The sequence below is a fragment of the Neovison vison genome, chromosome X (genome assembly GCF_020171115.1).
Source record: "Neovison vison isolate M4711 chromosome X, ASM_NN_V1, whole genome shotgun sequence".
Lineage (NCBI taxonomy): Eukaryota > Metazoa > Chordata > Mammalia > Carnivora > Mustelidae > Neogale > Neogale vison.
The window spans coordinates 26,857,479-26,883,930 of record NC_058105.1 but is presented as its reverse complement, the minus strand read 5'-3'; the positions used below and the strand labels follow the sequence as shown (position 1 = coordinate 26,883,930).

Sequence of the window (26,452 nt, the reverse complement as noted above, 5' to 3'; positions counted from 1 at the left end):
GAGATGGTTTCAAGCTCTCCTTGAAAGCAAGACAACATTCCTATTCACGCTGCCTATTTCTGTTGTCCTGGATAAGAACTAGTAAGAAGTTCAAAGAAAAAAATAAAAAGCAAGTAAAACACATGGTTGCAGCCATTAAGGAGCTCATGGTTTAGTAGGGAAGCAGTCGAGTAAACAGATGATAGTCGTCTAGTGCGATAAAGGGCACACAGATCCTCCTGGAATGCAGAAGAAACACGTCTCCTTCAGCCTGACTTGGAGATCAGGGAGTCCTTCTCCTGATGATTTGTTGAACTGAGTCTTCAAGGACCCAATACTTCATCTGGTTTGGTGGAAGAAAGTGGAAGTTTCTATTTGCATAGGTGTGATAAACACCACTTACTGCTTGTCAGAGTGAGTGCTAATAAGCAGTGCCAATTAGGATATTAAGACCAGCACAGATGTCATAAAACAGAATGGTAGAAACTTGATACCAAGAAGAATATGGGCTGTATTGGCCAAAACATGACTCTACCTTTCGTCACGACCTTTCAATCCCCAAGAAATGGGATTTTTCCACCAAGAAATGTAATAACATGGTCTCCAAAATGAGAGGCCTCTACTTAGGGATTAAACCACACTATCATTTACAGTGAAGATACTGACTGAGGTGAAAAAGCAAGGATTTAAACCCAGATCTGATTTTAGAGCCCATACTTCTCACGGCACACCACCCGAGATTATGCCAATACATGGGCCAAATAGAAATCTACAGATGGGTTCCCCTGAATAGACCACCAGCTTCCTCACCCCATCCCACTTCCCACCCAACTATCTGGAATTAGTGTATAAGTTAAGATAGTCTGTTCATAGGAAAACATACTACCCGAGAAAGATAACATTTGAAGCTAAAGTCACTTCTCACTCTTCCTCCTTGTATTTCCAATTGTCTTTATTCTCATCATCCACAAACATTGAATACATGCCCACAGGGCACTGTGCTGAATGATGAAACAAGTTTAAACTGAGGCCCTGCCCTCAAGGATCTAGAGTCTAATCAGGATGGCAGAACACATGCCTAAATCAATACATCATTAGTAGCCTGAGAAAGATGAGCTAGAAACAACCTAGGAATTCACAGGATGGAGTAATCACTAGCCAACCCAACTAGAGTCTAGGCTTCATGAGGGCAGGATTTTTTGTGTTTTGTTCACTGCTGTAATCCTAGCATCCAAAACAGTTTGGAACGGAGTAAGGGCTCAATAAGATCTATTGCATTAAACAAATAGCTTCTTGACATTTTAGTAAAAAAGAAAAAAAAAGTTCTGACATTTATCACTTGGAGAATAATCACCAGTCCTACACACCACATATTGTGTCTTTTATTCATGCTGCATGTGCTACTGGAACTCCCCAGGAAGATTTCTAGAAAGGGGGTTTCAGCCTATAACTTAAACCTTTGCAAAATCCTAGCAGAGCTTTGTCCTCTTCTGCTCCCTACCATGGATGAGTGTTTCCCAGTGATGAAGGGTAATGTGGAGCCAGGGTTTTTTGTTCATTTATTTGTTCATTATGACCTCAAGCTCTTTTCAGCAAAAGGCACAGCCCTTCAATAACAATACAATTCTGGGAGACACAACTCCATTACTTGCTTGGTTCATCTAACAAGGCAGAACGCAGACTCTGATTTAAAACCAAGCCCCTTAAATGAGTTTTGTTTAGGCTTGAAGGATAAACAGTTGTGATTACTGTCAGTAGGCATAGGCTGTAAATCTGTCTTAGATGCTTATATTCCATTAAGAGGGACTCAAATGGGTAGCACAATACAATTCCCTTTAAAAGTGGAATCAAGGGGGGAAAGGCAGTCGTTAGTGCAACCCAATGTGGTCAAATTCTTGGTCTTCCAAGGCTTTGTACTAGGTTAGGAATTTTGGTTTATATTATTTTTACCACTATACAAGTTTTTATTAATTTGACATCCAGGGCTGGGGAAGATATGGGCAATTAAAATGCATCAGAACACTGTAGGGAAACCCAAGCATTCATATTAAAAGAAAAAAAAATGGGGATAATGCCATCCTGCTTTCACTGTGACAGAAACTGACCTTATGGTACCACAGGGCTTTGCTAGCATATAATTTCAAGTCTAAGATTTTAACGTGAATGGAAAAGGATCCAATTTTATAATCTGACTTCTTCTGAAAACCCACAAAGCTAAAATCATTTTCAGTTCCATGGGTACACCTCCCAAGAAGTTAGAACATCACACACCACCACACAGATATGAGGCTGAACATACCACTCATTGTGACCCTTTCACCTTTCAAGAGGTGTCGTTTAGAAGGTACCTGGTTTGTGACAGAGTCTCAAGGAAAAATAAAAAGAGGTCCATACATAGGGCCTTCTACTCTCAAATCAAAAATCTTTGATCGGGAAACTCTCCTGACTTAAAGCAAGAATATACACTGCCCCGTAGAACTTTCCACATTTTTTCAAAGCTTTTTTTGCAATGTATCTCCTTTAAACTTCAGAGGTAGGTAGGGTGAATAGCATTTTCTCTATTACATAGATGAGAAACAGACATAAGAAGGTTAAATAACTTGCCTGAGACAACATGGTTCAGATTTCTCAGTTTCTTTAGATCTTATTTGAAAAAGAGCTAGACCCATTTTACATACTGGTTCTGGAAGGATGCATTTGGAAAAGCAGCAATATTCTGTTACACACAGTACATATACCCTGCCCCCATCATCTCCCCTGTGTTCAAAAGGTATGGCTAATAACCTTTACTTTGGGCTTGGGCATTTCTCTTTCCCCCTTCCCCACTCTGTTTCCTGAAAGAATAATTAAGATCCATCTGGGACTAATTATAGCAATTCTTGAATTTGAACTTGCAACCATTACCCAATTGAGGTCACTTATTTTAAATTAACTTGCCTGGTCAGGACATAGGTTTGGTATCTTCAGAGCCCAGTGCAGAGAGACACCAGCTTACTCAGACTTTTAATTAACTAGCTAAATAACCTGGACTGTGACAAACTGCCTTTCATTTGATGGACTCATTCATCTGCATGCAGACAAGGATCAAAATACATTATCAGAGCTTCAGGGACTGAGTCCTAGAAACCTCTTGCACAGTCTCTTATTCAAGACTATGAGCCTCTTCCCTTTGGTTCCCCCTAATTATTTTTTCTGTGCTTTTGTTCTGATTATCCAGCATTCATCACAAGTGCAGCTCACGATGAAACAATGACAACCCATGTTGTACTCTGAGAAGGAATCAAAAATTGGAGTTAGGATCATATGAACCAGGCCCACAGCTTTGAGAAATAATTAGGGGAAACTACAGGGAAATTCCCAGGATGCCCCACAAAAAGGAGAATTTCCAAAGATTCAGGCCATAACTGCTCCCCCCCTAGGTAATAATACATAATAACAGTAGGTCCTTAGTCTTTGTTGTATTAAGCTCATAGTGGGAGCTGATCATCCCACAGTCATAATATAGTTCTTATGATCACTAATCATTAGTAGAGCTGCAATCACCCAGTGACTGGGTTCTGGATTCAGACAGACCTGATTTTGACTCCAGGTTCCATCATTTTCTGCCTGTGAGGCCTCGGGCAAGTTACCCAGCTTCTCTGGGCTTCGGTTTCCTGACATGGAAGATGAAATTAATACTAGTACCTACCTTCAAAAGTTGTGGTGAGGATCCAGTTGGGTAAAGCATGTGAAAAATCAGTTTCCACCATGCCATGTACATGGTAAATGCTCAATAAATGTGAGCTTGTGTTTAAACGTCTTCTGTTCTGTCCCACCAGGCCTTAGTCCAAGGCATCTTCCCACAAGGGATCTTCTTCTCCCTTCTCTCTGCCAGCAACAGTCCCCTGCCCCTGATCATTCAAAATCCAGTCTACAAGGCATCTTCCTCTCCAAGAGAGAGCCTTCCCTGTGTCTGAACTTGTTCAATGCCCACCCCCTCAATACACTCTTCTCAATTTTATATTACCTTAAATGGCACCTTCTTATACTTCCTAAGCAATCTGGACTTTTCTCCAAGGTGGTTTTAAGCCTTCCATGTTTGAAACATCTATTAAGCATCACCTTGGTGCCAAACACTGGGGCTCTGTGCTATGGGGTACATGAGATGAGTAAAGATATAGGGATGGGAGAGAAGGAAGCAATATTGGTTGAATCCCTTTAAATCTCACATGCTCTGCTAGAAACTTTAAATGCATTTCTTCACTTAGGCCTCACAATAGCCTTATGAGGTAGGTGCCTTTATGATTCCTATTTTAGATGTGGAAACTGAGATTCAGAGAGGTAAAATGACTTACCCAAGGCCACTTGGCTAACGAAGAGGAAGAACTGGTGCCTTAGGTCAGTCTGACTCCAGGGTCCACTCCCACCACCATGATGCTCTCCTGCTTATCTCATGTTTTCTTTTGTTTTTCCATCTGTTGCAATGATGCTCGACAAAGCAATATGTAAACTTTAGGATGCAGTATGTGTGACTTAAGGATCACGGCAGTTGTAACAGGTGCTGGGGATGTCCTACCCATGGCCCCTTGGCACTAGCCTTTGCTACCCACTCCAGCAGCTTCCTATTGCAAGCACGTGTTATTCTCCACTGGAAGCCTTTCTCCCAGCGTGAGAGTGAGACAAGTCAGAAGTTTTGGGCAGGGGGCACCGGAGTGGCTCGGTCAGTTAAGCATCTGCCTTTGGCTTGGGTCATGATCTTGGGGTCCTGGGATCAAACCCCATGGTGGACTCCCTGCTCAGGACAGTCTGCTTCTCTCTCTCCCTCTGCTCCTCCCCCAGCTCCTGCTTGCTCATTCTCTCTCTCTCTCTCTCTCTCTCTCTCTCTCTCTTTCAAATAAGTAAGTAAAATTTAAAAAAAGAAACAACAGCAGCCCTGGGAAGGAATTAATATTCCTGCTGGAAGCTATCAGCCAACATTGAATGGGGAGTGAAGGACAAAGGCTCCAGATTCCCAGCCCTCACACACCACTCTCAGAGATACTCAGAGCTAACCTGCTCAGGAATGCCCCTGGACTGGCTTCTTTCCCTTTGCTCTCTCATTTCCTCGCTCCCCTACCAAAGCTTCCTGGAATCCCAACTACTGGCCCTCGAATCTTTGTCTCAAGAGTCCGCCTCTTGTGCAGTCCTGTCTAAAACAAGAATCTGTCAGAGATTCTTCCTTTGGCTCCTGTCCCAGGAGTCTGAGTGAGTGTCTTCATGCTGCCCTCCCCTGCCACCCTTCCCATGGAAGCTTTTGAAAGAAGCACCCTATAAACCCAGTGTCTCCCTTCTTAACCCCTTTCATAAGAATCCCATAATTGAAGATCTTGTTAGCTTTTCAAAGTGCATTTATTACCATATGGAAAGATAGTCCTAGACTTCAGTGTGCATCAGATCAACTGAGTGTCAAAAGCAAACTCCCTGGCTCTGACCTAGACTTTCTGAATCAGACTCTCCAGAGAAGTGCCCAAGTGCCTGCATTTTCATACATTCTCTGGGTTATCCCCCACAACACATACTTTGAGAAATACTGTCTTAAGACCTTCCTATAGCCTGGATCTCCAAAGAATGTGAATGACGTTCCTCGTGTTCTCTCTGTCGCCAAGCCCTCTGTGGAATCAAATGGGAAATCCTGGAATTGTTCTGCCTCCTTGCTCCTGAAATGCAGCGTGGATAAAGCCAAGGACCCATTGTTTCTCTCAGTGTGGGGCAGCCCGAGACTCCCAGGCAAATGTCTACCATGCAGAGGAGAGATCTGTCTTACAGACTCTACCAAATTTCTGCTCTCACCTTTCTCCCTGTCCACTGCCAACCCCCATTCTCTCCTGTGCTACAACACTGTGATGACTACACATGTTCAGTTCAGTAATGGCCTGTGTGGGCTTCTTTGTCTCTGGGCAGAACACTGTCCCACCTCCAGTTCCCCACACACATCTTCTCAACCGTGATTTCTGTGTAGTTTGGATTCCTGGTCCTAATCAACACTGGGGGCAGGAAAGGAGAGGGCGGTGGAGGATGGTAGTGTGGGTTACTTTGTTGTTGGTTTACCCCCTCCCCAATTCCTGTCATTTATTTACCCTCCATTCAAATGCCTGAACCCTGCATGCAAACTTCAGCTCCTTCCTTGCACCTCCAACCCCGTGCTATCCTGACCAGTGGCTCCAATACCCACTCTGCACCAAATTCTGATGCCTCTCTATCTCCCTTACCCCATAGCAGCAGGAAACCACTTTGGTACATTTTGAGAATAAGGGACATGAAATCAGGGAAACCTTCATGGAAGAGGCTGCATATGAGCAGGCCTTGAAGGACAGAAGTGATTTCTGTGGAAAAGGATGTTGGGAGGGAGCATTAAAATAAAAATAAGGAAGGGAACACACAACAAATATGGGATAAGCATCAGGCACTATGTTAAGAATAATGGGTATTAAGGAGGGCAGGTGATGTGATCAACAATGGGTATTATAAGCAACTAAAGAATCATTGAGAACACTACGTCAAAAACTAATGATGTACTTTATATTGGCTAACTGAACATAATAAAAAAAGAACCATAGGTGCATTATTTCATTTATTCCTTGATGCAACTCTATGAAGTAGGTACTAATGACAGACCTATTTAAGATGAGTATACTGAAACACAGTTTAAGTTAATTGCTTAAAGCTACACAGCTATGAAAGGGCAAAGTAGGGAGTCTAAACCAGGCAGTCTACCCTACGCTCTTGACCACCCGACTCAACTTCCTATCAACTATTGTGTTCTCTGTTTTACAGATGGAAAACTAAGTCTGAGAGATTAAGTAACTCACGCATGGTTACACAGCTTGTAACTGGCAAAGCTGGAACACATTGCCCTTAGCAGATCCCATTCATTGTATTTACTGCATAACACTTAGACCCCTTCTAACTTAACTTTTTCAACCAATCATTTCAATCACAATTTCTTCTGACGCCAACCCTGGCTGCCATCACAACAAATGCCTGTATTGGCCTAAATAAAAATCTTTCTTCTAGTGTGTAAGCACTGTAAAACAATGAGGCTCTTCTGAAATCAAGAGAAATAGCCCTCTGAAAGACATCACTCCTTGTTTTCAAAATAGCATCCTCTTTAAGTTACCTGTTTGTCAGATTCCCACTTATAAAAACCACAGGAAAAAATTGTTTAGGTATTTAGTTTGGAGACAAAGCACTTTCTTTTTTTTTTCTTTTTTGTTTTGTTTTGTTTTTTATTTCTTTTCAGCGTAACAGTATTTATTGGTTTTGTACCACACCCAGTGCTACATGCAATCGGTGCCCTCTCTAATACCCACCACCTGGATCCCCCAACCTCCCACCCTGCCACCCTTCAAAACCCTCAGATTGTTTTTCAGGGTCCATAGTCTCTCATGGTTCACCTCCCTTTCCAATTTCCCTCAACTCCCTTCTCCTCTCCATCTCCCCTTGTCCTCCATGCTATTTGTTATGCTCCACAAATAAGTGAAACCATCTGATAATTGACTCTCTCTGCTTGACTTATTTCACTCAGCATAATCTCTTCCAGTCCCGTCCATGTTGCTACAAAAATTGGGTATTCATCTTTTCTGATGGTGGCATAATACTTCATAGTGTATATAGACCACATCTTCCTTATCCATTCATCTGTTGAAGGGCATCTTGGTTCCTTTCCTATCTCAAGTGGGTTATGAGTTAATCATGCTCTCCTCAGTTGTACCTTGTACATTTTTCTGTCCTCATACTTCTCCCTCTGGGTTGTAATTGTCTGTTAATTTGTCAGTCTTTCTTCCTCTGGTGTTGAGATCCTCCAGGCTTGGGACCAGGTTTTGGTGACCTCTGTCTCCCCAGCATCTGGCCCCAGGATTGGCACAGAGCAGGCACTCAACAAATGTCCATTAGAAGAAGAGGTGAATGAAATGTGGTTAAGTGAGGTAACTCTTCCATCCACTAGGGACATCAACCCCTATTCCTTTTGAGTCCAGTGGTATGTGGGTGTGCTATGCAGGTAAACTGGCTCTCAAGGGGGAAAAGCCCTGATTTATCATGTTGGCTGATGTCTATACTGTAAATACTCCTACCATGGCTGATTTCAAGTTACTAATGGCTTAATAACTGGCTCACAAAATTCCCTTCAGGAGCCCCCTGTTTGGGGCTGAACCTCTGTAATTCTGCCTGAAGTGCTTGAACTGTTATCAAGTCAGTGGGATCAGAAAGGTAGATAAGCTGTCAGAGTGGGGAAGATAATGCCAAATTCAAACAGCAAGTGTGAAAGACCAAAGAAAACCAAACAGTTGAGAATTAGGAGAATTCTGTGTTTGGCCTGCCATGAATGAAGTCTCTATCATTTGTTATCCATTGCCAAATAGAGAGAGACTTCAATGACATGGATCTTAGAAGAGGGAGAAATCTGCCACTCTCCTAAAAAACAAAGGCCCCCCAAATATACTGGGTTTCTGAGATCTATTTCCTTTTATTTGAAAATATAAATTTGTTCACTTGCTTCCTTCAACAATCAGAAAATATCACAGATTGGGATATCAAATGCTAGAAGTATTGAATAAACAGAAGCTTTATGCACAGAAGCATAATTAGGGAGTTCTAAGGAGAACATCTCATTCTCCATGTCCCCACACCAAATGTTCCTTCCTCTCTCCTCCCAACATGGAGGCTCCATCATTCTGGACTGAACCTGAGTTTCTAATACTCTACCCAGCCAGCCATAGCTCAATTTTGCACACTGTATGGAGCTAATGGGTAAACGGCAGGCTCTGAATCCAGAACCATCTGGCTCTTTCTAGTACATCACCTTAAATAAATACCAATTTTTTCCCGGGCTTTAAGGATGATTCAGATCACATCTATAAAGAAAACATTATAAGATGTCATTTTAGGTGTACTACTAGAGTTGTTGATGTTGATAAATACCTAAAGATTGGAAAATGTGACTTGTGGGGGAATGAAGGAAGTCCTGCATTATTCCACATATTCCCAAGTGGTTATAGTTGGAAACAACACATATTTGAGTGACTATTCAACTGTATGCCAGATGTTGTCGTTCCTTTTTTTTTTTTAATCCAAATAATGAAAAAAAAATTTACAAGGAATGTGTCCACTGGCACTCTCAAGCCTTCTATTACCACCTGTATAATTCTCCAAGTACATCTTGGGAATCCAGGATGATAGTGCTTTGGGCCCAAATGATTCTGGAAAATCTACAAAGAAAAAGGGTACCTTTTGATATTTAGAATAAAGTTATAAATATTAAAGCCAAAGTTGTAAGTATGAACATAAGTGACAGTAAAATTCATAAGAGAATACATGAAGAATGCTGGTATTTAACAGATATTGTTTAGGGACACCTGGGTGGTTTAGCCCGTTAAGCATCTGACTCCTTGTTTCAACTCAGGTCACCATCTCAAGATCGTGAGGTAGAGCCCCACGTTGGGTTCACTCTCAGCATGGAGTCTACTTGAGATTGTCTCTCCCTCTCCCTCTGCTCCTACCCCTTCAAATAAATAAATAAATCTGTTTTTAAAAAGTGAAAAATAAAAATGTACTGTAAAATACATTATCACTAATTTAGGGGGATAGTGAAAACAAGTTCAGAGAGACTACAAAAGTCATACATATGGGTATGCTGAAGAGAAACTAACGTCCTTTTTGCTGTATTATTCTAGGCTGAATACTAATTAAAATTACCCTACTTCACCTACCTGAAAAAACATCTAGAATATTTCCAAATATAAATAGGGTACTGTGAAAGATCTTCCAGATGAAGTACTCCAAGAAAAGGCACAGTGTTTGGAAACACATCATTTTACAGGAAGTTCTGGTGGAACTTAAGTATTCGTTATTGGCTCAAAGCTGCTGGACTTCCTGGGGAAGGCAGGACATGTAAATTGCCTTAGTAGATGTTTTGCAGAGTTTCCAGATTTGTCATTTGTACCCAGTTCCAGGTATTATTTGTTACCTCCAAAACTCTGTCCATCATTTTGCTCTCTTACAAAACTCATGAACCTTTGAAAGTAGGTAGGGATACTCAAGATTTGAACCACAAGGCAAATTAACCTTCTTTTATCAGGACAGAGACACGATCTACATTCTCTTTGCTAAAAACGTGACGGCTTTAAGGCATTATTTCCCACCATCCCTTGCAGTATACCACAGGATTTTCAGTGACATCTGGATGAATATATTTTATTTCTATACAGTTGCATTTATTTTCTTGTATGTAGTTTCATGGATATTATTGCTTTAGACATGGCTAAATTTAAGAAAAGGAGTAGCTATAAAGATAAATATGAAGTAAATAATAGTACTGCAGTATGTGAATAGGACACAAATAGAAGTCTTTGAGAGAATGAAATTTGAGATATACTGTTTCTGGGTTAATACAGAGAGGTATCCCTCCCAAGGTCAACATGCACTGAAATGATCCCTTATCCACAAGAGTGAGAATAATCTGTTGCTCCTTTAATTTACTGGTGGCCATGTATTGCCTATCATTTGTACGTTCTCTTTGCCTCTCCTGCTGTTTAGCATTAACTCTTCTGTATATTCTATTCAGTCATAGTGAATGCACTATTAAAGTCTGGTAAGTGAAACTTCCCAAAGACATGTTCTTTGGTGAAATCCTTGTCCTCTAATCCTCACATCCTGGCGTTTTGTTTGATGCCTTATTCAATTGCCTTCTCTCTGCATAAGCTTCTCCTCTAGACAGCATAAGTGCTGATGAGATTTTTTGGTTATACTCCAATTTTCCTTCTTTATGAAAAGCTTCAGCCCATATTTCTCCATTGACACCACCCCCACCCCCACTGCCATTGGGCTGCCTTTGGGATGGGTGATTGGCTCTTCTCTGCCTCACTAATCCAGCACACTTATTCAAGTCAAATGCCTGCAATATGAAGCACTCACTATCTTCCAGTTAAAGGAGAGCATGTGTGTGCAGATTGAGATTATTACAAAATAATTCTAACAGAATTGACTTCTGATATATGTTTACTAAGACTAAAGCAATTTAGTAGCTTGAGGTTTTCATTCAAGAAAATGAATGCCTTTTATCATATCTGATGGAAGATTTCTTCTGGGAAATGTGGCATATTATGAGGCTGATTTTTGTAGCATACCACTATTTAACTCCCAACACAGCTGAAATTAGATAGGTTGCCATAGGACAACATATCTTTTTATAACTATAAAAAAAAAGAAAGCAGAAATGGAAGGGGAAACTGAAAAATGTTTTCCCTTTTATCACAAGGAATGTGGGTTTTTTCTTAAAGAGAAAATACCTATACAATAGGTAAACCGGGCAAATTAAAACTGGCAACCTCCCTCGTTTCTCTCCCTAGCCCCCCAGACTTCTCAGGGTACCTAAATCAAAGAGAAGCAGATTAAGGTGAGCGGCAAGGCATGTTCTGTACTCAAAGCAAGATCAATCTTTATACATAGATCCTTTTTTGGCACCAATGTAGAAAATCCAAACATGGAGATACTTAGGTCTGCAAATAACCTAATCTGCATACCAGATGGATCTAAGGGGGAAAAAAATCATAGACACTTTTCCACATACACATATTTTTTTTTTAATGCAAGCATAGAAAAACAGATGCTTTTGCTCCCAAGGGGTCTGTGGGCCTCTCTGAAGTAGTCTTATGGAGCAATTTAATTTCAAATTTCTAAAATTATGAAAATGTCTAGATTGAGCATTAGATTGAAAAAGAAATGGCCTCTTACATAGAAAACCAATCTTTTTAACACTTTCTGGACTATTTTTAACTATTCAGTGAAACCCAGCCCCCAATGTCACAGATAAGCGGATGGGGGAGTCAATAAGGGAACGTTTCCCCCAAATGGGTAGCCATGATTCATTTTTTTTTAAGATTTTATTTATTCATTTGACAGACAGACATCACAAGTAGGCAGAGAGGCAGGCAGAGAGAGAGGAGGAGGAAGCAGGCTCCCCACTGAGCAGAGAGCCCCAATGCAGGGGCTTGATCCCAGGATCCTGGGATCATGACCTGAGCCGAAGGCAGAGGCTTTAACCCACTGAGCCACCCATGCGCCTCTCATCAGTTGTTTTAACAAATAATTTAATGCCCGGCTATATGCTCAACTCAGTGAGTTAGTATGGAAGAGCTGTTTTCATCTGCAAACAAAACTGTTGTTTAAGTTTCAATGAATAGGGATCGTGGCATTTTGTTCTTTCAGATCCTATTTGTGAGGCTAAAAATAAATCTCCTTAGAACAATGAATTTTATCTACATTTGACATATCTCTCCTTTTTACATTTATCATATCCGCCATCATATCTCTCCATCCATCATCTCCAACAGATCTTACAAAGGCACAGTGAATATGGTATAAGGATTTTGAAACTTGGTATTTCCTCCTTAAATTTCACAGTAGACTGTTAAGACAGCTTTTCTACTTGAAGTTCTGAAACTAATTCAGAAAGAGCTATTATAATTACTGTAAAAGCAAAGTTGAATATTCTCTTGGTTACCAGAGTCATTAAATAGCTCAGGGTACAATTTATGCCTTGTTCATCTACAGCAGATGGCAAGAATCAAGATTGAGGACTAACTGCACAAGAATCACTCCCATTAACTAGTTCTTTTGTTCATTGTATCACACACGGCCCTCCTACCCCACCCTCCCTCCCACAAGCCCTGCACCAAAAATGCAAAACAGGGAAAGACCCAGAGCATTTAAAACAGGACACTTTTTTGCGGCGAGGCCTCACTTAGCTCACATTGGTAGGATCACTGCTGCCTCACGGAAGTAAGATTTCAAGGTATCACAGTATCAGAGTGCACTCTGTTAAATATCAGGGCTGGGAACACTTCCGTTGGAAACCTACCGCAAAGGTATCATGTGGGGTTTGTTTTTTGTTTTTGTTTTTGTTTTTTTTTCAGCAGAAATTACCAACACAACCAACCAGACCCTGATGACTGAGGCTTTGACAAGAGCATCCATGATGATGCTGTGCAGGAGGATGATGCTGTTTGCTCTCTCCTTTAAGTCAGCCTGTCACATCCTTTGCTGCTAACGTGCCTCTTTCTAATATTACGCCCTCCCTCTATACACACCCTTCCTAATTTGCAGCTTTTCTTTGACTGTGAAGTGCAAAACCAAGATTGGTAAGAACTCCATGCTAAGTAAGAGTTAAGAAGGCGCTGGAAGTAAGGATGAGGAAATAATTAGGGCCTTGGAAGCAACAGCTCTGTGACACCTAAAGATAATTTTTAGATAATTTTCCCATCCCTTCCAGTGTAAGCTAAGTTTCGTGAGGTGATAATATGAGACAGCTACCATCAGATAAATGACTTTCTTCTGAACAAACTACCTGGGCAGAAACGGAAGCAGATATTCCAGTAGCTTCAAGCGTTTCCGAACCTGAAACACAATGTCTTAGGGATTGACCTCCCCCCCCCCCCCCCCCCCCCCCCCCCCCCCCCGCCGCCACCCCACCCCACCCAGGGTTATTTAACCTCTTGTGATTACATGAGGCACGTCCCACCCCGAGTGTAGATGTTTTTCACTTTGATCTTGACAACACTGAGGAGATAGGAGGGACCAGGTTCATCATCCCAGATTACAGATAAGGAAATGGAGGCAGGAGTACGTTGAGTATTTGCGCATAAACAAGCAGTGAGTACATGACAAGTTTGGGCTCCTGGGTTCTCATTCAGGACTTTTCTCCCAACAGTGATGTTTCTTTTCCCCCCAACACAGAGGGGAGCACCTCCCCTCTGCTCAAAAAGACACTAAGCCCTTCCTCTGGTGAGAAAGACCCCATTTCTTTTGGGCTTACTGCTTTATTTCTCTAAGTTCTGCCAGACGCCCTTCAGGAATCTCACTCATTTTTCTGGCAGAACTCAAAACCCTCTGCTTTTATTATGTTGAGGGTTGTCAGTGAATTAAAAATGCAACAAATGTATGGTCCCAACTTGCCATCCAGAGTTAACAAATGTCACCAGTGAGGAGGTTTCTCACAGCGGACACTGAAGAATACATCCCAGCAGATACCTAATAGCTCATTTTGTGTCGTGGCAGCGTGAGAAATCACTTGCTCAAGACATTCATTAACCTTTCATTTCCTCCATAAATAATCAGTCAGAAATGTGGCTCATATTTTAAATTAATCGAAAACAGCTCTCGCATTCGCTCACTCTCTCTCCCTCTCTCTCTCTCTGCCCATGAATGACTGGAAAGCTTCTAATGCCAGCATGATAAGGATATTTAAATATGTGGTTCCATGCCTCTGAGCCAGTTTAAACCTTATCTCCTCCAGGAAAACTCTATCCATTCCAGAAGACCTTAGATACCTCTTTTTCTTCTTCTCCAAGAACCTAGAACAATTTTTAGTGTTTGACATTTAGTGCATATTAACAAACCATGTAATGTACTGCCAAGAATATGGGTTCTAGAGGCAGACAGATTCAGGTTCTAATTCCAGCTTTACTACTTCTGAGCTGTGTAGCCTCGGGCATATTACTTAAACTCTCTTTAGGGCCACCTGGGTGGCCCAGTCATTAAGCATCTGCCTTCAGCTCAGGTCATGATCCCAGGGTCCTGGGATGGAGTCCCCCATCAGGCTCCCTGCTCATCGGAAAGCCTGCTTCTCCCTCTCCCTCTCCCACTCCCCGTGCTTGTGTTTTTGCTCTTGCTGTCTCTTTCTCTGTCAAATAAAATCTTTAAAAAAAAAAAACCTCTATCTAGCTGAGATTCCTCTTTAGAAAATGAAACTAATGATACTTAATTTGTTAAATTGTTCAAGGGATTAAATACATATAAAGCACCTAGCACACTGTCTACCATATACTAGGCACTCAATTAAGGGCAACTGTTTTTACTGCTATTACGGCCTTTTATATATTGTTCTGCTTTGATACATAAGCAATTTTGTTATCTTGTCAAGTTGTTTTTATTTTATATTTTTTAAATGTTTTATTTATTTATTTAAAGAGAGAGAGAGAGCGGGGAAGGGGCAGAAGGAGAGAGAGAATCTCAAGTAGACTCCCCGCTGAGCAAGGAGCCCAACACAAGGCTCAATCCCCACATCCCCGAGATCATGATCAGAGCCGAAATCAAGAGTCAGATGCTCAACTGACTGAACCCAGGCACCCCCTCAAGTTGTCTTTTTTTTTTTAAGATTTTATTTATTTATTTGACAGACAGAGATCACCAGTAGGCAGAGAGGCAGGCAGAGAGAGAGAGAGGAGAAAGCAGGCTCCCTGCTGAGCAGAGAGCCCAATGTGGGGCTCCATTCCAGGATCCTGGGATCATGACCTGAGCCAAAGGCAGAGGCTTTAACCCACTGAGCCACCCAGGCGTCCCTCAAGTTGTTTTTAAATCCTTTGATAGCTGTGTGCATGGTGGAACTTGTCAGGAAGCTTAAGCTTAAGGGCACCTTACTTGCATGGGTTCTTTCCAAAGCCTTACTATTCATGCTTTTGTTTCACTTTTTTTTCCAATTTATTTATTTTCAGAAAATCATTATTCATTATTTTTTCACCACATCCAGTGCTCCATGCAAGCCGTGCCCTCTATAATACCCACCACGTGGTACCCCAACCTCCCACACCCCCGCCACTTCAAACCCCTCAGATTGTTTTTCAGAGTCCATAGTCTCTCATGGTTCACCTCTCCTTCCAATTTACCCAAATTCCCTTCTCCTCTCTAATGCCCCTTGTCCTCCATGCTATTTGTTATGCTCCACAAATAAGTGAAATCATATGATAATTGACTCTCTCTGCTTGACTTATTTCACTCAGCATAATCTCTTCCAGTCCCGTCCATGTTGCTACAAAAGTTGGGTATTCATCCTTTCTGATGGAGGCATAATACTCCATAGTGTATATGGACTACATCTTCCTTATCCATTCGTCCATTGAAGGGCATCTTGGTTCTTTCCATAGTTTGGTGACCATGGCCATTGCTGCTATAAACATTAGGGTACAAATGGCCCTTTTTTTCACGACATCTGTGTCTTTGGGGTAAATACCCAGGAGTGCAATGGCAGGGTCATAGGGAAGCTCTATTTTTAATTTCTTGAGGAATCTCCACTCTGTTTTCCAAAGAGGCTGCACCAACTTGCATTCCCACCAACAGTGTAAGAGGGTTCCCCTTTCTCCACATCCCCTCCAACACATGTTGTTTCCTGTCTTCCTAATGTTGGCCATTCTAACTGGTGTAAGGTGATATCTCAATGTGGTTTTAATTTGAATCTCCCTGAGGGCTAATGATGATGAACATTTTTTCATGTGTCTGATAGCCATTTGTATGTCTTGATTGGAGAAGTGTCTGTTAATATCTTCTGCCCATTTTTTGATGTGTTTGCCTGTTTCGTGTGTGTTGAGTTTGAGGAGTTGTTTCACTTTTCTTAAAGAGGGCTCCTAAAGTGGTATTAGCATCAGACCTGGAACAAAACTGGGTTCCACTTCCAGTTGTATCTTTACCCTCTATGCGATCCCCCTCCTGGTTCCCACTCCCTGAATTCAGTACTGTACTTTGTACATAATCAGTACTTAATAACGTGACATTTTATAAAATCCTCAATTAACCGGAATTTGCCCTACTTAGCTATCTGGAAATAAGCTTATGTGAGGTATTTAGTCAAAAACTTGCGACTAACAACTTTCAACTCACTTACACATTTTGAAAAAACAAAATGTATTTTGTAAACTGTAGGGTTTAGAATTAATACAGTGTTATTCATGAAAATTACCATAAGAATGATGACACCAAGGCAGGGGTTTCTCCACCTCAGGTGTTACTGACATTTTTTACCATTATTTGTTGTGGAGGCCTGGCCTGTGCACTGTAAGATGTTTAGCAGCATCCCTGGCCTCTACTCACTAGATACTAGTTACCTTTCCAGATGTGACAACCAAATGTGCTTCCAGGCGGTTCCAAATGTCCCCTAGGGGACAACCCCCTCCCCCCTGCCCTGCGGCCTTGCATCCAGCACCAAAAGCTGTACAGATGGTCACAAATCTTTCCTATTAAGGGAGGAAAAGGAAGGTAAGCATTTTAGAAAAGTTTAAAAGCAATCCTGATTAATCTGAAAATTCCATTAACTCCATTCCCAGAGTGTTCTATTCCCTAAGCATTCCAGATAACAACAAAAAAATGTACTGCACATTCTATTTTCTAATTTGTATTCCGCATTCAGCCCATTTTCCATCTCAGCAGCTAAGTACAGAATCCAGTTCATGGGTGGGATGGGGTCATCAGCTTCATGGCTTCTGCCATCTATTTTAAGTGACAATGATGCTACTGACCTGGAAGTTTAGAGAGATTTTCCTCCCTGTTTTTGACACTTTTAACTTTGATGTTACCAATTCTTCCTGTATTTTCTGCCTGAAATTGAAATGTGCCAAAAAAAAACCTCTGGTCCTGTTAATGTGATTTTACTATACACAAAAGACCTAACAATTTATTGATCATCTAAAAGCAATTAGTGGGCGCCTGGGTGGCTCAGTGGGTTAAGCCTCTGCCTTCCACTCAGGTCATGATCCCAGGGTCCTGGGATGGAGCCCACATTGCATTGGGCTCTCTGCTCAGCGAGGAGCCTGCTTCCCCCAACCCTCTCTGCCTGCTGCTCTGCCGACTTGTTATCTCTGTCTGTCAAATAAATAAATAAATAAATAATAATAAAAAATAAAAATTTTTTTAAAAAGTAATTTGCTCTAGCCCATCAATTGATTGTTGTACTTCCCATTGACTAGGCAATTGAAAATGCCCTTTTTAAATAAGCAATATTTCTTATTTCTTCTTTTGCAGGTTGTGATCCTGGGAAAACATTCAAGAGGTTATCACTACATGCTTGCTAACCTGGTAAGAACAAGCAGAGTTTTTGTTTCCCAGGGCAATATATTCTATTTGGTTTGTGTCATCTGTAATCGTCGAAAAAAGAAATACACGAAGAACCTAACGTGTTCTTTAGATCCTTGGCGAAATGAGTCAGTAAATGCCAAAACCTGAATGCAATAGCCTTGTTTTCAATTATGCTCTCTGTTTTAGCTGTGAGCTTCTATTCTCTCATTTAAACCATAGTAATTTGAGATGATTTTTCACCAGTTCTTGTTAGATATGATTTGAATTTGAAATGTAAACCATTTGATCCAGGTTTGAAATATAACACAAGGGACGGGGGACACAAGAAACTGATTCTTTCCCCCTTTTACCCAAGTAGACGTACACATCAGTACTGGGTTTGTCTTTCCAGAAGCAGACCACTACCAAATCTTTTCAAATCAGATGCCAGAAGTAGGTTGGAACATAGAACATCAAGGGACCCTGTCAAAGTGGACAGCCACCTCTATACTTATAATAAAACACAACTTCAATCTTTTCCTTCATATTTCCTATGTCTTTAAAACCCATGACCTCTAGAAGCTAGTATTACATTTAGGTTAGTTTACAGTTCTTTCTCCAAAAAACAATTGTTTTAAGAATTAACTAAATGGCTTCTAAACCGGGAATATCTGTTTGGCAGAGGTTTTGAATAATACTACATCCCCAAAAGGAAAGAGGAATGTTAAATTATCACTGTGATACTAAGAATCTATTACATTATCACATAACATGAGTTCTAACCCTGATCTTGTTTCATTAGCACAACAGAATGATAATCATTATGGAGCTCTTACACGAAAAGAGTAGCAACAAAGGTGAAAGATTATTATAATTATATTCCTAGATTTCTTAAAGAAAAAAATCTTATTTGTTTTAATGATTAAAATTTTTTAAAGAGAAAGGAAATGTTACTTAAACCTCTTTTAGGAAGTGTGTTTTCCAACACTTTATGAGATGATGATTAAAGCTATTGCTTTGAAATGTAGTGTGCCTCTTCTCCAATAAATTGCTCAAAGTGGAGCACTTCAGACCATTTGGGGGATAAATGTATTGACTCTTTTAGGAGGAGAAATCCTGATTCTTCATTTATTTCTAAATACATTCAATTTGTTTTTTTAAGGCAACCAATAAGTAAAGGATGTTTGCTGACTCATTGGAAGTTAGACCAGGGCTTGGCAGGAAACATGGATGTCACAGCAAGGCAGCTGAGGGCAGTTACTGATGGGTTTTTACCATTATTTTCTGATCAATAAGTATTTTGTTCCCCTTCCTTCCTTCCTTTACCTTCTCCTTCTCTTTTGCCTTATACATCCCAGGGTTCACCCATCACTGACAGTATATGAGATGACTTTACATAGTGCACACATAAACTTTTTTTATTATGATGGTAATGTATCATTTATTGTGTGTTAGAAAAATATAAAATAAGCACATCAAAATCCAAATTGCATGGATATTATTAGTTCATACAGGGCTAACATAGAGATTTAACAACAAATGAATCCATTTTGTAATATGTCAAATGTGTTGTGTAAGCAATAGCATGGGAGATAAACATATGGCAAGATCTTGTTTTTGTATATGTGGTTATGGTGGCATGTGGATGACTGAAGTTTGAGAAAGAGCACTGAATGAAGGATCAGAAAGTTTGAGTTGTCATACGGACTTTGCTACTTACTAACTAGCTATGGGACCTTGCATAAGTCACTTCATTTTCTTTACTATAAACCTCGGATGGGAGTGGGGGAGTTCACTGATGTAATGGTTGGGCCCTTTGGAAGCAGATGCTAAGATATAATTAGAAGTCCAAGACATTTGCTGGGAGTGATATCCATAAAAAATAAAAGAGAAAGGGTCACAAGTGGGAAGGGAAAGCTTAAGACAACAATTCAGATTTGATATCAGCCAAAGAGAGGGAAAGGAAGTTTGAGGAGACATCGCTTCTCGGCCTTTTGGCTAAGATCAAGTGTAGGAAGTTTGAGGAGAACTTCAGATGATGGGATAGTTCCAAGAAAGACTTGGCCAGCACAATCGAGAATTCCTGCGCAAAGACTCCATGCTACCCTGAAACCCCAAACCACCTTGCTCAGCCATTGGCTGGCAGCTGCTCAGGAAACACATACCTCCTGCCTGAAAGCTGAGGCCAATCCTGAAACTGGAGGCTATCAGCTCACTCAACAACTCAAGGCAGGTTCCATCTTAAAGGGAGATCTGAGCCATGTGCATCAATGACTGGATGATACATGGAGACTTTTGCCGTTCTAGAGTTCTAACTGGGCCTTCTTATTCCTACCAATAATCCTGTAAATGAGCTTTGGTTTCAACTTGAGACCCAGACCTGGCAGAAATGAAAGCATGACAAATATCATGGAGGACAAGCGGTGTTAGAGAGGAGAAGGGAGTTGGGGTAAATTGGAAGAGGAGGTGAACCATGAGAGACTATGGACTCTGAAAAACAATCTGAGGGGTTTGAAGTGGCGGGGGGGGTGGGAGGTTGGGGTACCAGGTGGTGGGTATTATAGAGGGCACAGCTTGCATGGAGCACTGGGTGTGGTAAAAAAATAATGAATACTGTTTTTCTGAAAATAAATTAATTTTTTTAAAAAATGAAAGCATGTAGAGCAATAAAACTGCAAGAGAGAATCACTAGGATGAGGTTGTGGAAAAGAATTGTTAACTGAATGCCCAACCAGGACTCAGAATCATGAGACAGTGGGAGGAAGCCTACTATAAGAGCAAGTCAAGTCTGGTCCTTCAGAAAGAATGTAATTCATGACATAATGTCAGTCTGCCTAATGAAAATGTGAAATCATTCACCATGCTTTGAGCTGCCAGTTCTTTTCCTCTAGTGACTTTCTTTTCATTTGAACTCAGCCGTATGTTTCTATAAGTCCCTGTACTCTATATAAAATTGAATGCAGGCAATAGAGATAGGAACTGTTGCTAATCTCTGATAAAAATGAGATTATCCCATCATGGTTTCCAGGTTTTTTATAGCAGATAAAAATACCCCAAACACCTCTACCAAAGACACACACACACACACACACACACACCAAAACTATTTAGAATTTCCTTAGATGGTCAAAAAAGGGTAAGTGGAGCTAAGATGTTTCCTTTCAAAATGAGCCAGCCGGATGACAGCTGAGGATAGATACACAAGGGAACAAAGTCTAATCTGACTCTTGGTATAAGCAATAGCACAGAACCCGCCCCCCCCCCCCCCGCCAACCTTCTTCTACAAATGCAAAGTCAAAGACAGTCATGGCACTTCCCTAAGCTTTTTGGAATCACCTGCACCAGAGTATCATGTGCACCCCTTGCCAAGGAGCTCCATCTATCTGGCAAATACTTCTATGTGCTTTAACATAGACATTCTCTGGTAGCAATCCAAACATGAGAAGACTCAGATAGCCCTTGGATGCTTCAACACAGGACTCTCACAGGTCAGGTTGTACATTTCACAGTGGACAACAAGCTGCAGAAAGTTCTACCTTACTGAAGTCTCTGGAAGAAACAAAAGATTCCATCAGAAATACAGGCCAGACATGTGGTCTGGGGAAGACACAGGCCAGAGGTGAACATCCCAATGATGAGAGAGCGAACAAGTCTCCAACAAATTCTGTATCAGTTGGTGGCGTCATTTTTTTCAGAGTGGTTCCATAATTGTTGTGTTCTCTTCCAGGACTCTAAGGTAGTAATGTTTTGCCACTCTGGTACCAGAGGTAACCAGCATGTATACACTCTGTCAGTCAGACAACCTCTCTGTCTTTCAAGGCAAGGTCCTGGATCAGGATCCTTTACATTGCATCCCCAGGCATGTTGTGTATTGTGATTTAATGTTTTTATATATGTCAGTAATGATAGCTCAGTCATTGTGTGCACAACCCTAGAATAACAACCCTAGGAGTGATGAAAATAAGCACTAGACCCGGAGCTAAGAAACAGGTTTCTTAATCCATAAAATGGGGAGTTACACCAAATTATTATTTCCCCAAGTGTACTACTTGTACACAAGATGATTTTAGGGAGTACACAGCAAAATTTCTTAAACTTATTAGTTTGGAATTTATATTAAATGAGTATTGCTGAGGTAACTATCCTCTCAATTCTGTGATTTTACAGATACCATTCTTTAGAATGAGGGTAAAATAGATATTTAGGTTAAAAAATTTAGACCATGTAAAGAAAAATATTAGGTAAATTATGGATCAGATGATCCACCTATATGGCAGAAAACTATAAAGGTAGCATATTAATGACTAAAACTTGGGAAACACTCCAAGGTCACTTCCAGCTCTACATTTCTTCCCTCATAGAAGGTCAGTTTAGACCAGAGAAGACCAGAAGTGAGAATATAGGCATAGCAGTTAGGTAGAAGCTGAGGATATAAATGGGGGTACAAAACCAGAAGACTGTTGTCCTTAGGGATATAAAGTCATAAGGCAGGCTTAAAATCATTTCAGGTAGGCAGAAGCCAAGAAAAGTATGAGTACCCTTATCTAAGTTCTAAACATAGCTGAGGATCTGAAGGATCAATCAAAACCACCCTGGGGTCAACACAAAATGAATTAGATCTGGGTTAAGATGGTCCAACTACAGATGTTCAGCACCCAGCCCTGAAAATAGGACCAAAAAAAAAAAAAGCAAGCATTTGAGGTGCCCAGGGGAGAACATGAGCCATACCAGACTCATTCAGTGCTATACCAGTTAACCACTATCTTAGAAGACCCAACAATTTCCCTGCCTAGGTCAAGGCAAATCCCAGAGTGGGTGATTTTTGTTGACCCTACAAGTGGAAGTTAGGTCAGGTCAGCTGCCAGTGGTAGAGGGCCACATAAACAGACAGTAAAGGAGGACATTGTGTTAGGGGAGCTAACATTTCTTAGACCCTTCTCTGCTGTCAGCTGTTTTCTTTATTTCTTACTAAAATTATTCAGAACCCCCATGAGGAGAGACTTCTTACCTAGTCACCTTCCTAAGCTTTTTAGAGATCAGGAAAATGGGCTCAGAGAAAACACATGACTGTCCAAAGTCTCAGAGCTAATACATTGCCAAGCTAGGCCTCCAATGCAGGTTGAGCAGACTCTTGACAGAGCACCTTGTCCTTCCCCTTCGACCCACTTAAGCATCTCAGCAAGACAAAAGGCCAGCCCCACAGTGGGCTGAGCCTCTGCCTTCAGCTCAGGTCATGATCTCAGGGTCCTGGGATGGAGCCTCATATCGGGCTCTCTGCTCAGCGGGGAGCCTGCTTCCCCTTCTCTCTCTTCCTGCCACTCTGCCTACTTGTGATCTCTCTCTGCCAAACAAATAAATAAAATCTTGAAAAAAGAGTCACAGGGTATGTGCTTTTGGGTAAATTGGAAGGGGAGATGAACCATGAGAGACTATGGACTCTGAAAAACAATCTGAGGGGTTTGAAGTGGCGGGGGGGTGGGAGGTTGGGGTACCAGGTGGTGGGTATTATAGAGGGCACGGCTTGCATGGAGCACTGGGTGTGGTGAAAAAATAATGAATACTGTTTTTCTGAAAATAAATAAATTGGAAAAAAAAATCTTGAAAAAAAAGGCCAGCCTGGGGCACCTGGGTGACTTAGTGGGTTAAGCCTCTGCCTTCAGCTCAGGTCATGATTTCAGGGTTCTGGGATCAAGCCCCGCATCGGGCTCTCTGTTCATCAGGGAGCCTGCTTCCTCCTCTTTCTCTGCCTGCCTCTCTGCCTGCTTGTGATCTCTGTCTGTCAAATAAATAAAATCTTTAAAATAAATAAATAAATAAATAAATAAAAATTTAAAAAATTTAAAAAAAAAGGCCAGCCCCACAAAGTTACACAAGAACATCTGCAAAGACAAAAATACATTGAATGAAACATATATATTTCATTATGTATAAACTATACATTTATGAAAGTAAACGTGATCAGAGAGAAAAAGTCTTAAAAAACAAGGAGAGCCTTGTGAATCAGTGTTTGAAACCTGTCCAAGAGCCAATCTGAAATGCATCTTAACAAGCACTAATTATATCTGCCCATCACTCTTTTCTTTTCTACCACATTCCCTCTCCTCCCTCCCTCCCTCTCTCTCTCTCTCTCTGTCTCTCTCTCACCTCTCTCCTGCTCTCTCATTTCCCCTCTTGCTCTTGCTTCCTCTTTTCTTCCCACCCTATCTGCCTCATTCATAGTATTAGCGTGCCAGGAAATAAAGGAGGGGGGCACTAGCTTATATCTAATTTAGTATAATATCTAATATAACTAGCTTATATCTAATTAATTCAAATTTTTATTAAAACAAAACACCGTTCATAGCACAGAACCCAAAAGAGGCAGGAGTAATCTAAGCTTGAAGAAGTGAACTCTGCAGCCTACCAGATCTTGGAATATACCTGAAACAAAGAGGGGCCCACTTTATTTAGAGAGAAAAAAACTTCAAGTGAGATTGGGTCATGTGTTTTGCTTGCCAATAACAACTGTTCCCTTCTACTCTCTTCCCCTCCATGTCTTCTTGTTTTGTTTAATACTATCTCCCTTTGTTCTTCCACTTTTATGTTCTAAATAGAAAATTCAAATGCTCAGAGTGCCTGGGTGTCTCAGTCAGTTAAGCATCCAACTCTTGATTTCAGCTCAGGTCATGATCTCAGGGATGTGAGAACAAGCCCCGCATCGGGCTCCATGGAAGACGTGGAGTCTGCTTAAGATTCTCTCTCCCTCTGCTCCCTTGTTTGCTGTCTCTCTCTCTCTCTCTCTCCCACTCTCTCCTTCTCTAAAGAAACTTCAAACACTCAAAAAATGAAATTATAAATATACAAACCACGTGTTGTAAACAATGTCACCTCAGAAGCTGGCATGTAAACTCAGAACTCACTGAGCTGGAGCGTGGTTTTACAGGCAAAAGAAGTAGGACTGAAGGGGGAAATCCTACTGCTCCCAAATGCCAGGATCCCAGTCCCCTCCCCTGGGTACACAACTTCTCTGGTGGCCGAGGAGTCCCTTTCTTCTCCAAATGGAGATAGGTTACAGCAGAGCACCAAGAGAATGTGGAATTGTGGAGTGGGCTGAAGTCCAACTTCCCATCTGGCATTTAGAAATCCACAGGCACTTGTCAACTTAAAGTTGCCAACTTTGAGACTCCCGTTCTCACTGTCCAAAAATGCCCCCATTGTAGTCAATCATCCCTTCATCCCTTTCCTCCTCCTCCTCCTCCTCCTCCTCCTTCTACTCCTCCTCCTCCTCCTATTCTTCTTCTTCTTCTTCTTCTTCTTCTTCTTCTTCTTCTTCTAGTCTCTCTCTCTCTCTCTCAACAAGGAAAGATCACTTTCTGCCCAATGTTCTGGCAAGATAAATTGAAAGAATTCTGTTTTCTTCCCTAGGCTCTCAGATCATGTCCTAAAACAGTGCTTCTCAAACTATCTGTGAAGAAGGGCCAGTTTTTTCCTCCAAGTCTTCACAGATCAACAGAAATAAAGTACTAAAAACCTGAAACAAGCAAAACAAGATATATAAAAACATAAGCCAAAAATTTTAGTATTACATTTAACAGCCATAATACTACCTTGTCGAATTTCTATAAGGTTTATAAGGGCTTGCTTTCTATTTCTTTCCTTATTTCATTTCTGACTACTAAAAAATAGCAGACCAGCACCAGTCCATATACACTTTGGGCAATACTTCTTTAAAGATCTTTATAGTAAGTTATTTTTCCTCTGTATCACTTGTCTGCCCAATACCTTATTCAGTTCCCTGCAAGGAAGACAGAGGGTGGTGTCCTTAAGAACCTTATAGTCATAATGGACAGATAAAACTTGCAGAGCTTATAATAATTAGCATGGAGACAGAACAGATCTAGGACAGAGAATGAAGAGAAGGCTGAGTATGGAAAATCAAAATACTGTATAGCATGCCCAGACAAGATCTTTAAGAAAAGGTGACTTTGAAATAATGATCCAAATGATGAGAAGGATCCAATTATATAAAGAATTAGGGAAAGCTCATGTCATGCATAAGGAACAGCATGTGCCGAGGTCCTGAGGCAGAAAAGAGTCTCTGAACTGTTAGAAGGCAATTTTGGCTGGAGCAGAGTGAATTCCAGATTAGGTGAGGCTTTAGTAAGACTGGTTAAAGAAGTTTTAGCTGTTTTCAACAGAGACAGAATGCCACTGAAGAATTTCAAAATGGGGTGGGGGTGCATGATCGGATTTTTAATTTAAAAAAATCAGTGTCAAATGGATGGATTTTATGGTATTTAAATTATCCCTCCATACAACCTTTAATAGAAGAGATTGGTGGCTATTTTTCCTGCTAATAGAGCTTATATCAACTTATGTTCATACAGATAATTCCCAGTGGACTGAAGTGCCATGAAGTCAGGGCAAGTTTGATATGACTCACCATCTTACCAATGGATAACCCTTAAAAGATCACAAAGTATGTTGATTGGATCAGAGAATAGAACAATGAGTGAACAATACAAGCAACCTATAATTAAGGGCTAATTTATATGGTGTAATCTTCAACTCCACACACTACACCCTCTCGGGAGGATGGACCTGCTTCTAGAAAAAGACTTGTGTCTCTCATTAGCAACCTGATAACTTGAGTCACCAC

General features: G+C 41.0%; 1 protein-coding gene across 9 annotated transcripts in view; it reads left to right on the top strand.

The window, feature by feature from the left end:
* The window catches only part of GRIA3 (glutamate ionotropic receptor AMPA type subunit 3), a 290,604-nt gene that overhangs the window by 154,545 nt on the left and 109,607 nt on the right, over positions 1-26,452 (top strand). For all 9 annotated transcript variants that reach the window (XM_044234397.1, XM_044234395.1, XM_044234396.1 and 6 more), the window contains one exon: positions 17,782-17,835. In XM_044234397.1, coding sequence (XP_044090332.1) covers positions 17,782-17,835 — 54 coding nt within the window. The remainder of the gene's footprint in view (positions 1-17,781; positions 17,836-26,452) is intronic.